A 13,630-nucleotide genomic window follows, 5' to 3' on the forward strand; every position below is an offset into this window, starting at 1 on the left:
ACAATGGCCTCAGCATATGAGTTCTTGATCTGAAAACCTGTGTCGATATTTCTTGCTCTCCATTGTTATGCCTCCTGTTCTCTTGGCCATGTTGAAAGGCGTATATGCAGGGCTTTACCCTTCAGTTTCAAGAAGATGTACTGACAAGGACCATAACGTACTGGGACCAGCAAAAACATTTCAACGATGTTTTCATATTGAGCGCACACGCCAAGTTAGTTATTCTAAGATTTTGCTTCTTGAATTCTTGGTAGGCCCAAAATTTGTACTAAAAGAGAGCAAAGTTTTTAAAAATATATATATCTCTGAACCATATTTACTTGGCTATAGTGTTTGTCAGCCACAATGTTTATAATTCACCACATTCAGTGACTGAAATCTGAATAAACATTTTGTTTATACTTTCTGACACAGTATTTGTATATATTAATAACATAATTATTATTGGTATTTTTTTCTTACCTAAAAAAATACTTTTTTGGAATAACATCCCAAAAATGCAAAGAACTTTTAAAAATGGGTAGCAGACCAAAAATCCCATTAAAAAAAAAACTAAAAGATAACAAAAATTCACAGAAAGGGATTTGTTCTTAAACATATAAAAAGATGTTCAGTCTCACTCATAATAGGAGAAATACAAATTACAATTACATTGAGATAACATTTCTAACCCATCAGGTTGGCAAAAAAAATCAAAAGCTTGCCAGTATACTTCGTTGATAAGGTTATAGGGAAACAGGCACTCCTATACATTACTGGTAGAAATACAAAATGGCTCAACTCCTGTAAAATGGAATTCAGCAATATCTGACAAAACTGCTTCTGTATTTACCCTTCAACCCAGAAACCGTACTTCTAGAAATGTGTCCCAAAGATATACATGCTGACAACACAAAAATGCATATGTAAAAGGTTATTCACTGCAGCATTATTTTTAATTGCTAAGTATTGGAAATTATATGAACATCTACATGTAGGAGATGGTGTGAGTAAACTGTGGTGTGTCCATACAATCGGGTCCTATATGGCTGGAGAAGAAGAAGAAGGAAGATCTCTGTGAACTGATATGCAGTGATTTCCAAGAGATATTTTTAAGTGAAAAAGCAAAGTGCAAATGAGCCCATATATAATGCTACCTCCTTCTGTGTGTAGAAAGAAGAGGGGAAACTTAAAATGCACATATATTTGCTTACCTTTATGATAAAAAACACAGGAAGACAAACCAGAAAATAGTGAAATTGGGTATTTGAAATTGGGGCATGTGGTTACAAGGTAAAAGGAAGTAACACTTCTTTGAGTATACCTTATGGATATACTTTTGGAAACATGTTAATATTCTACCTACTTTTTTTTTTAATTAACAAGGATAGAAGGTATTAAAACTCAAAGTAAATCAAAACCCAGCATTTTTTTTTTAACTTTAAGTAAGACAAGCCACCCTGAAGTAAAAAAGAGATGCAGTAGCATACTAAACAGAGTATTTGAGTACATGGGAGAACATCAAACCAAAACAACTCTTATGATAGATTTATTTTTTTTCCATAGAGTTAGGGATGAAGCAATTTTGAAGCTCTTTTAAGTATATTATAAAACTGAACAAAGAAATAAACATGTATAAGCATGCACATGTATCTGTGAGTGTGCATACTTCCTAAATGTATATAAGCATACGTGTGTATCTGTGAGTATGTACATGCATACTTCCTAGTTCTATTCGCTGACAGGATCCAGAAGCAAAGAATGAACCTACCACCAACATCTTGGTCTCTAATATCATTCTACCTTAACAGGAACCATGTATCCTTGGAGAATGGCTGATTCCACGGCTGGGATAGAGTCAGTGTAAGATGAGCCTAGAACATTATGCCAAATTAAGCACTGTAATGAATTATAAACCATTAATGAAAAAAGAATCTGTGCCTCCTTATTGATAACAAGTAGATTAAAACTAATAAATGCGAGAAGGGTTAGCTCTTTTATATAGTAGACAGACAAGAGCTGACTGGCAAATGTGAAAGGAGTGCTGGAGTCGGGAAATGAGCACAGTAAGAAGTATCTTCAGTTAAGACTCAGGAATCTGAGATAGGAGAGGGAGCTTTTGACGAAGAACAGAATAGTTGCGTAGTCTTAAAGTGTCTATCAACAGACTGCTGTTACATGCAAGGGAAAAAATATTCACTATACAGCAGAGAAATAAGACAACACCTTCATCAAGTGACCAAAATTAGCATCACCAGTGAACAGCAGCTGGATATAATGTGCCTCCAAGTGTGATATCCTGAGAAGGACAAAACATAATTTTTCTAAAATATACTCTTCCAAAACTCAGTGAAGAAGAAGCAGAAAGCCTGAACAGACCAATAACAGCAGACAAAATTGAAACAGTAATCAAAAAACTCCCGAGACACAAAAGCCCTGGACCAGATGGTTTCACAGGAGAATTCTACAGAGCATGGAAGGGAGAGCTAACCCCTATCCCCCACAGATTATTTCAAAAAATTCAAGAAGACGGAAGACCCCCAAACTCGTTTTATGAAGCCAACATCATCCTAATCCCAAAACCAGATAAAGACATAACAAAGAAAGAACACTTAAGGCCAATATCACTGATGAACATAGATGCTAAAATCCTCAACAAAATATTGGCAAACTGCATCCAGCAATACATTAAAAAGATCATACATCATGACCAAGTGGGATTCATCCCAGGGATACAAGGATGGTACAATATTTGCAAATCAATAAACCTAATACACCACATAAACAAAACGAAAGACAAAAATCACATGATCATATCAATAGATGCAGAAAAAGCATTTGATAAGGTACAGCACCCATTTATGATAAAAACACTCAGCAAAGTGGGAATAGAGGGAGCATTCCTCAACATAATAAAGGCCATATATGAGAGACCTACAGCCAACATCATACTCAAAGGGCAAAAACTAAAATCTTTCCCGCTAAGATCAGGAACAAGACAAGGTTGTCCACTTTCACCACTTCCATTCAACATAGAACTGGAAGTCCTAGCCACAGCCACCAGACAAGAAAAAGAAATAAAAGACATCCAAATTGGAAAAGAGGAAGCTAAACTGTTATTGTTTGCAGGTGACATGAGAGTGTACATAGAAAATCCTATAGACTCCACCAAAAAACTACTCTACCTAATCAATGAATTTGGCAAAACAGCGGGATACAAAGTCAATATTCAGAAATCAAAGGCATTTTTGTACACCATCGATGAAACATCAGAAACAGAAATCGGGGTGGGGGGGATCCCATTTAATGTAGCAACAAGAAAAATAAAGTACCTAGGAATAAACCTAACCAAGGAGGTAAAAGACCTGAACTCAGAAAACTACACAACACTGAAGAAAGAAATTAAGGAAGACACAAACAAATGGAAGCATATATTGTGTTCATGGATCAGAAGAATTAACATCATCAAAATATCCATACTACCCAAAGCAATTTATAGATTCAATGCAGTACTTATTGAAGTATCAGCAGCATATTTCACAGATATAGAACAAACACTTCAAAAATTTATATGGAACCATAAGTGACTCCAAGTAGCTGCAGCAATTTTGAGAAAGAAGAGCAAAGTAGGAGGGATCACAATACCTGATATCAAACTATTACAAGGCCACTGTAATCAAAACAGCCTGGTACTGGCATAAGAACAGACACATAGACCAATGGAACAGAATAGAGAGCCCAGAAATAAGCCCAAGTCTCTACAGTCAATTAATATTCGACAAAGGGGGCAGCAGCATAAAATGGAGTAAAAATAACCTCTTCAACAAATGGCGTTGGGAGAGCTGGACAACTACATGCAAAATCATGACACTCAACCACCAACTTACACAATACACAAAAATAAACTCAAGGTGGATAAAAGATTTCAATATAAGTCGTAGCACCATTGAGGTCTTAGAGGAGAACATGGGCAGGAAAAATCTCAGATATTCCATGCAGCAATATTTTCACTGATATGTCCCCTAGAACAAGGGACATAAAGGAAAGAGTAAACAAATGGGATCTCATCAAAATAAAAAGCTTCTGCACGGCTAAAGAAAATAGCATTAAAATGAAGAGAACCAACTGTATGGGAAAACATATTTGCCAGTGATACCTCAGACAAAGGTTTGATCTCCAAAATATATAAAGAACTTACACGACTCCACTCTAAGAAGACAAGCAACCCAATTAAAAAATGGGCAAAGGACTTGAGCAGACCCTTCCCTGAGGAGTACATACAGAGGGTCCAGAGACATATGAAAAGATGCTCCGTATTGCTAGCCATCAGAGAGATGCAAATTAGAACCACAATGAGATACCACTTCACACTGGTCAGAGTGGCCAACATAACAAAGCAACAAAGAACAAGAGCTGGAGAGGTTGTGGAGAAAAGGGAACCCTAGTGCACTGTTGGTGGGAATGCAGACTCGTGCAGCCACTATGGAAAACAGTATGAAATTTCCTCAAAAAAACAAAAATGGAACTGCCTTTTGACTGAGCAATTCCACTGCTACAATTATATTCTAAGAACCCTGAAACACCAATCCAAAAGCACCTATGCACCCCAATGTTCATATCAGCACAATTGACAATAGCCAAGTGCTGGAGACAACCTGAGTGCCCGTCAGAAAATGAATGGATCAAAAAACTATGGTACATTTACACAATGGAATTCTACGCAACAGAAGAAAGAAGGAGCTCCTAACTTTTCCGACAGCATGGATGGAACTGGAGAGCATTGTGCTAAGTGAAATAAGCCAGGCAGTGAGGGACAAATATCGTGTGATCTCACCTTTAACAGGAACTTAATCAACAAAATGAACAAGCAAGCAAAATATAACCAAAGACGCTGAAATTGAGAACAGGCTGACAGTGACGAGAAGGGAGAGGGGAGGGGATTATAGGGGAAAAAGGTGAAGGGGTTTGCAGGAACAATTATAAAGGACACATGGACAATTACAAGGGGGGGGTGGAAACGGGAGGGAGGTGGGGAGAGCCGGGGTGGTGGGGAGGGGTGGGAGGAAAGGCAGAAAACTACTTGAACAACAATAAAAAATGTTTAAAAATTAAAAAAAAAAACAATTTTTCTAGTACTTTGGAATCTATGCCTCCTTACTGATAATGGAATGCATAATCTGAATTTAATCATAAGGAAATATCACACAAACCCAAAATGAGAATTACTGTGTTAAAGAAGGAGTAAAAGATGACTGTATTCTTCAAAAATATTCCTGTCACAAAAGTCAGAGAAACACTGAGGAAATGTTCAAGATTAAAGAAGATTAAAAATACAATAAATCTTAGACTAGACCCTATCCTAGGAGGAAACTGTGCTGTAAAGGACATTATTGGGTCGTTGGAATATGGACAGTAGATTAGATAACAGCATTACAACAGTGTTACCGAAATTGATGGCTGTGGTTATGTAAGAGAATAACCTCATTCTCAGGAAAGACAGCGAGGTATTTAAAAGAGACATGATAAATGCAAACTTGCTCTCAATAGTTCAAGGGGGAGGGAATTTCATAAAGGAAAGATGTGTACACAAAAGGAGCAATAAAATGTTAATAACAAAAACATCTGGATAAAAGATAAATGGGTGCTTTTTGTATTATTTTTAATCTTGCAACTTTTCTCTGATTTTGAAATTATTTCCAAATATTTTTAACACTTTAGACCAGCTAATAATTAAAAATATAAACTTAAAAAATTATATTGGGAAACATTATGCTAAGTGAAATAAGCCAGACACAAAAAGACAAATAGTGGTATGATCCTCCTCACATGAGGTACCTGGAACAGGCAAACCCACAGAGGTAGAGAGTAGAACAGCAGTTACCAGTGGCCAGAAGTAGAGGGAAATGGAGTTATTGTTTAATTAGTGTGGAGTTTTTTGGAGTGATGAGAAAGTTCTGGGAATTGATAGAGGTAATGGTTACACAACATCACAAAATATATTTATTGGCCTGAATATACTGAAATGGTTAAAATGGTAAATTTTAGGTTATGTATATTTCACACAATAAAAATTATCTTGGAGTTGTTTAGTTACATATAAAAGGTTCTCTGTGATTCTTCAACTGTAAGCTCCCCTTGTTTATTTAAACTGTTTTACACAATGTTTAAGATTCGCATCAACTACAGGTTCCAATTATCATTGATTATGTACCATCTGTAGTTCATCTCAGTTGGTTTTTAAAAATAGATTATTGAAAAACTGATATTCACCTGGGACGAAAGTCTTAGCTTTTTTCTGCTTCCAGGTTTTCCAGTTGTCAAAGCAGATGTTTCTCCAGAGTTCTTTCCTTCAGTCATCAGCTAGCTGTTCTCTTAAAGAGAGGGTGCTGGTACCTATGCTTCACAAAAATATTTCATAAACGCGAGCATTTCCCTTTCTCACAAAGATTATACCAGGAGGAATGAGGAAAACAGATGTTGCTTATAAGGCTCCTAATAGACGTGTTTCCATTGTAAGCTGATCTGACTCTGAATTTGGCATCTGCTCCATTCGCTGTGGTGGGCTGTGCATTTAGTCTCACAGTTTGGCTGAAAGTTAATATTGACCTTTGACTGTTACCTGAACACTCAGTGATAAAATGCTCTTACTAAACCCCTTGAGAGAGTGATTTCACGTTCTAAGCAAATGTCTTCAAAATACATCACTCCATTTACCAAATTAATTTTATTCTTTGGTTGGGAATACTTACTAATTTTATCTGATACAGAGCATTTCCCAAATCTGACAGGGAAAAAAGCCTGTGTGGTCAGAATGGTACAAGAGAAAGGACATAAATCTGATATAATGCTCTCTACAGGTCATTATACCACAGCTTCTCAATTAACCTTCACCCACCCCCACCCCCCGGGCTGCCTAGGCCGAGGGGGGGAGGCCTAGAAGTCTGGCTCCAGAGCAGTTTCTCATTAGCATCTGTTCTTCTGAGTACTTGAGTACCCCTGCAGCTGCTCCGGTTTCCTCTGGAGGGGAAGTAGTCCCAGATTCTACCTAATAAGATGTATGTTATTTGTACAACACTTTTTTTCTTTTTTATAGTATTAGTACTGTATAATTGACATACAAAAAGTGCACAGATTTAAAGTGTACAATATTACAAGTGTTGGCGTAGGTCTACATCTGTGAAACCATCGCCATGGCCACAATTGTGCCCAGGATCGTCCTGCCCCTTCCCTTCCCCATTTCCATTGTGTCCAGTTTGGGGCTATCACAGCTAAAGCAGCTGCGAACGTCCATCTGCACGCACTTGTGTGGATATATGCTTTCATTTACTTCGGGGTAAATACCTAGAAATAAAATAACTGAGTCGTATGATAGGTGCATGTTTTAAGCCTTTAAGACACTGAGAAATGGTTTTCCAAAGTGGTCTTACTATTTTATATTCCAGTGATCGGTATATTAGCGTTCCAGTTGACCCACGCCCTTGCCAACACTTGGATTGGCCACTCTAGTGAGTGGGCACTGGTATGTAGTTGTGGGTTTAATTTGCTGTTCTCTAACGAATAGGATGGTGAACATCTCTTCATGTGATTATTTGGCATCTCTTTATCTTCTTTGCTAGAGTGTTTCTTCAACACTTTTGCCCATTTTTTGTTGGGTTGTTTCTTGTTTTTGAGGTATGAAAGTATTTAATTTGACAAAGTCCAAATTATTTTTTATTTTATAAAAGTTTGTATTTTTTTTATGTCTTAGTACCTTTGGCAAATTCAAAAGCACTAAGTTTTTCCTATATTTTTCTCAGAGTTTTATAGTTTCAGCTCTTACATTTAGATCTATGATCAATTTCAAGTTAATTTTTGTAGGTGATGTGAGTGAGGTAAGGGTTGAAGTTCTTCACATATGGCTGTTCTAAGACCATTGGTTTAAAAGAGTATCCTTCCCCGTTGGCTTGCTTTGATACCTTTGTCAGAAGTCAGTTGACTGTACAGCGTCGATTTAGTTCTGGGGCCTCTGTTCAGTTGTACCGAACAGCTGATCTGTGTCTGTCTTTGTGCCAACACCACAGAGTCTCGATTACTTTAGTTCTGTAAGTTTTAAAGCAAGTAATCTTCTTTTTCAAATTTGTGTTTTGACTAATCTAAATCCTTTGCATTTCCACATAAATTTTAGAATCAGCTTATCCGTTTTTATAAGCAAATCCTGCTGGAATTTTGACTGGTATTTTGAATCAGTAGAAAAATTTCTGTAGAGCTGATAGCAGTATTTTTTTTTATCCTCACCTGAGAATGTGTTTATTCATTTTAGAGAGAAAGGAAGGGAGAGAAAGAGAGAGAAAAATTCCAGTTGGTTGCCTCCCAAACGTGCCCCAACCAGGGATCAAACCCGCGACCTTTTGGCTTACAGGACTATGCTCCAGCCAACTGAGCCTTCCAGCTAGTGCCTGATGACAGTATTGAATCCCCTGATCTTTATATCTCTATTTATTTAGATTTATTTTATTTCCCTCAGCATGTTTTGTCATTTTCAATATGCAGGTCTTACACAACTTTTGTTAGATTTATCAGTAGGTTTTTCCATATTTGATGCTATGGTAAACAGTATTTTTAATAACATTTTCTAATTGCTCATTGCTAGTATATACAGTTGCTGTATATACACACATTACTAGTATGGAAATTCTGTTGGCTTTTATATAATGATCTTCTATTCTGGACCTTTACCAAACTTACTCAGTAACTTTTTTTCTAGAACTTTTTTCCATCAGATTTTCTACGTAGACCAGGATTTCCCCAATACTGGCATTATTGACGTTATAGGGTATTTGGCAGCATTCCTGGACTCTGGATGCCAGCAGCACCCTGGGCCCCAGGTATGACGCGCGAAACTGGCTGCAGACATTGCCAGGTGTGCCTGGGGGCAGGACGCTACTGAGAACCGAAGACGTAGACAGTCTTGCCATCTGCATATAAAGAGTTTTATTTCTATTTCAATCTTGATGCCTTCCATTTACTTCTTTTGTTTGCCTGTTGCACTGGCTAGAGTCTCAAGTACAGTGTTTAAGAGCAAACATTCTTGCCTTGTTCTTAATCCTAAGGGGAAAACATCGTGTCATCAAACATTAAGAATGATATTAACTGTAAGTTTTTCAGAAATGCGCTTTACCGGGGTTGAGGAAGTTTCCTTTTCTTCCTAGTTTGCTGCAAGTTTTTATTAGCAATGGATGTTGGATTTTGTCAAATGTTCTTTCAGTATCATTTAGGTGATCTTATCATTTTCTTAGTTAATATGGTAAATTGCATTGGTTTTTTAAAATTTTATTTATTGACTGTTAGAGAGAAAGGAAGGGGAGAGAGACACACACATCAGTTTGTTGTTCCACTTGTTTATGCATTCACTGGTTGATTCTCGGATCTGCCCTGACCAAGGATCGAGCCCTCAACCTTGGCCTATTGGGACGATGCTCTAACCAACTGAACTACGCAGCCTGGGCCATTGATTGATATTTTTTTGAATGTTAAATTTGCATCCCTAGGATAAATTCCACCTGATCATAATTTATGATCTTTTTAAATAAACAGATTTTATTTGCTAAAATTTTCTTCATAATATTTGCATATTCTCTAATTATGTGACCAGGATAATTCTGGCTTCAAAGAATGAGTTGGGAAGTATTTCCTCCTTTGCAGTTTTCTGAAGTATATGTATAGCATTGATACTATTTTTTCCTTATATATTTGTGACACCATCTAGACCTGAAATTTTCTTTATAGGAAACTTTTTAACTACAAAATCATTATATTTGACAGATACAAGGCTCTTCGGGTTATCTATTTCTTCCTGAGTGAGCCTCGATAGTTTGCATCTTTCCAGGAATTTGTCCATTTCGTCTAACTTGTCAAATCAAGTGGTATAAAGTTGTTATTGTTTCCTTATTATCCTTTTAGGGCACAGATTCTATAGTGATATCACTTCTCTTATTCCCAACATCGGTGATTTATGTCATGTCTCTTTTTTCCTGGCCATTCTGCCTAGATACTCAATTTTGTCCTATTTGGACTCCCCCTTCCGTCTGTCCACTCAGTGAGACTGCCGAGCTCTGCCTGGGTTGTCCCTCCCTATGTTGTGGCCTGGTAACTCTTGGTAGTAAGTTAGAGCAATTTTGCGGTTTTCCTCATTTGTCCTTCTTTCATGGGTCATTCGTGGCTGATGTACAGTAATTGAAAAACTTTGTTTCATATACTTTGTCTTTATTTTAGTTGTTTCTGGAGAAGAGTAAATCTGGTTCCTTTTTTTCATCTTGGTCAGAAGCAGAAGTCCTCAATGCTGTTTTCTACCTTATTATATTTACTTTAATATCAAGCTGGTCCATGGTGCTTAACTATACAAATTACTTCACTCTTGCTTCTGGGAGTGAAAGGGAGATGTAAAGCCCTTCATAACTTTTTAAAATATTTTTTAAGACTTATTTATTTTATTTTCAGAGAGAGGGGAAGTGAGGGGGAGAGAAAGAGAAACATCAGTGTGCGAGATAAACATTGACGGGTTGCCTCAATCCAGTCCTGTGCCCTTGGGAATTGAACCGGCAACCTTTCCATTTGCAGGATGACGCCTACCCCGCTGAGCCACGCGAGTCCTTCCTTTTTCAACTCCTAAATTTATACTTGGAGAGACATCCAGATGATAGCATTTTGTCCAAAATAACATGCTTGGAATAACAACAGTACAGGGGGGATCCAGAGAAATAGGGAAAAGGATAATAATAACTTAATCAGCTGTAAAGACCCAAGAAAATATTATTTGGCTAGTATTTCTTACTCTCAATCTTTTAATATCAAACTTAAAGGAAAAAGAATAATAGTTTAGGCTTAGATATTTAGTTGTCATGTCCCGCATTGAGCTCTTCAATACCAGGGGAAGCTCCTGCTGTTCGGGGGAAGATCTCCATAACAGACCAAAGGCTGGGGTAGGTGTATATAGACCATTTTTTGGTCCTACCCAATGACGTTTCTGAGCTGCTACCTAGTGCTCATGTTCTTCCCTTTGTCTGTGTTTCAGGTTTTCTGTCTCAGCTGGTCTCTGAGAAGCCCCTGGCCGAATGCATCCGGGCCGGCCACTACGCAGCAAACGTCATAATTAAGCGGACTGGCTGCACCTTTCCTGAGAAGCCAGACTTCCGCTGATGGAAAAGCAGGAAACCCAGGCCCAGGAGTACAGACACTGCCCTGATTGCTTCCTGAGAATTCCCATATTAATAAAGAAGAAAATTACCTGCCATCCTTTCCTATATAATGTTCATTCTTAATTTAGCAGGCATAGTGATGCTCAGTAGACTCTTTATTCTCTCAACAAACTAAAAAAATGATGTTTATTTCCGTAGTGTGATAGTGCCACTTAAATGTCAATTAAACAGAAATATAACATTTAAATAGAAATTTTTATTTCATTTTCAATTACTTTGTAAATTCGTGTGAATTTAGCATATTGATCAGGTTTTTTACATTTCTGCTTTGAATGCAGATGCAATTTAATATAATGGACATTTTTAAAGGAATTAACCCTAATACATTAATCTTTAGCTTTTTATACAAGTATATTAATGTAGAGATGTGTGTGTACATATACACATTCATGCTATACGTACCACATATATACATAATAAATAGCCAGATAAGGTACAGAAATACTTATCCTGCCAAGTTATGCCAAATAATTTCTTCAGTGAATAATGAAATAATAAACTTTAATAATTAAATAACTTGCCAATTATAAGTTATGTGACAATAATATTCTAATCATAATCTTATATTTACTTACGGTACTCTGTAATTTGATACAAATAAAAACTTGTCATATGGGAATTTTTTCTGTCTTTGCCCTGTGCTCAACAAGCTAAGGAAGAAAGATCGTCATTTAATACTGGGCCCTGAAATGATATCAAATTTGGTACTGGGATAGAAAGAAGAACAATGTAATACATTGAAAAATAACAATATTGGAGACCAGTGAGTCACTGTTTTAAGGAAGACAAAATGGCATAATGGAACCTCTGGAATCAGACTTAATCACCTTTACGTGATCTTGATCAAATTACTCAGTCTCTTTCAGCTTCGAGTTCCTTTCTGTAAAATGGGATAATGACCCCTATGCTCAAGGTCATTGAGATGATTTGAGAGAGAAACCCAATTATAAAATGCTTGGTGCAATGCCTAATAAGTGCTTAATAAATGCCTGCTATTTTTATCATAATGATTATTGAAGAAGAAAAAGATAATATTTATAAAACTAAATCACAAAAAAGGGTTCAGGTTTTTGTTTTATGTTTAGGTAAACTTTAAGGTCTCCTATGTTTGCTTGACTTTTTAAAAATATTATTGAAATATAATTCATATGGCATAAAATTTTCCATTTTAAAGTATGCAAATTGTGATTCTAGTATGTTCGCAAATTGTGCAGCCATAAGCATTATCTAAATCAAGAACTCCCAGAAAGAAACCCTGTACATCCCGATTTACCCCATTCCTATCCCCTGGCAACTACTAATCTATTTTTTGCCTGAATAAATTTGCCTATTTGGACATTCATTAAAATGGAGTTACATAATGTGTGTTCTTTTTGTCTTCTTTCACTTAGCGTGTTTTCAAGGTTCATCCATTTTGGAGCATGTATCAGTACTTCATCTCTTTTTTTTTGCCACATAATATTCCATTGTATAGACATAGCATCTTTTGTTTATTCATTCATCAGTTGATGGAATTTGGGTTAACACTTTGGCTATTAGGAATAATGCTGCTATCAACATTACCGTACACATTTTTTGTATGGACTCAGTGTTTTCAAATTGGGGGCGGGGTATATACCTAGGAATAGAACTGCTGGATCACGAGTTAACCTTATGTTTAACTTTCTGACAAACTGCCAAACTTTTTTCCATTCTCACAGCAAGGTTTGAGGGTTCCAGTTTCTTTACATCTTTACAATGCTTGGTATTACCTGTTCGATTATGGCCAGATAGTATGAAGTGATCTCTCGCATGGTTTTGATTGTCATTTCCCTAATGACTAATGATATCGAGCACCTTTTCATGTGCTTTTTGGCCACTTATATTTTCCTTTGGAAAAATGTCAATTCAGATCCCTTCTTCATTTGTGCTTTTATTGTTGAGTTGTCAGCATCCTTTATATATTGTAAACGTATCTATTATTAGACATATGATTTACAAATACTTGTATTTCCATTCTGTGGGTTATGTTTTCACTTTCCTGATAGTATCCTTTGAAGCACAAATGTTTTAATTGGTGTGAAGTCTAATTTATATATATTTTTATCAAGTGGGCTTATGGTTTCATATCTAACAAATCATGCTGTATCCAAGGTCACAAGGAATTACACTTAATCGTCTTCTGAGAGGTTTATAGTTTTTGCTCTTACGTTAAAGTCTCTGATCCATTTTGAGTTTACTTTGTATGTATGTGAAGGAGGGTGTCTAAATTATCTTGCATATGAATATTCAGCTATTCCTGCACTTTTTTATAAAGATTATTTTCTCCACTATTGAATTGTCTTTGCCCCCTTGTCAGGAATCAGTTGGCCGTAAATGGAAGGTTGTATTTCTGGGCTCTCAGTTCCATTCCATCAGTCTGCACGTCTGTCCTGTGC

At 36.6% G+C, this 13,630-nt stretch overlaps 1 protein-coding gene across 2 annotated transcripts in view; it reads left to right on the forward strand.

Moving 5' to 3' along the window:
* Positions 1-12,574, forward strand: part of ADK (adenosine kinase) — a 581,524-nt gene extending 568,950 nt beyond the window's left edge. For both annotated transcript variants that reach the window (XM_053922691.2, XM_024561378.4), the window contains exon 11: positions 11,030-12,574. In XM_053922691.2, the coding sequence (XP_053778666.1) occupies positions 11,030-11,154 (125 nt within the window). In that variant the 3' untranslated portion in view covers positions 11,155-12,574. The remainder of the gene's footprint in view (positions 1-11,029) is intronic.
* The last annotated feature ends 1,056 nt before the right edge of the window (positions 12,575-13,630 follow it).

This window comes from Desmodus rotundus, chromosome 4 (assembly GCF_022682495.2).
Source record: "Desmodus rotundus isolate HL8 chromosome 4, HLdesRot8A.1, whole genome shotgun sequence".
In the NCBI taxonomy this organism is placed as follows: Eukaryota; Metazoa; Chordata; class Mammalia; order Chiroptera; family Phyllostomidae; genus Desmodus; species Desmodus rotundus.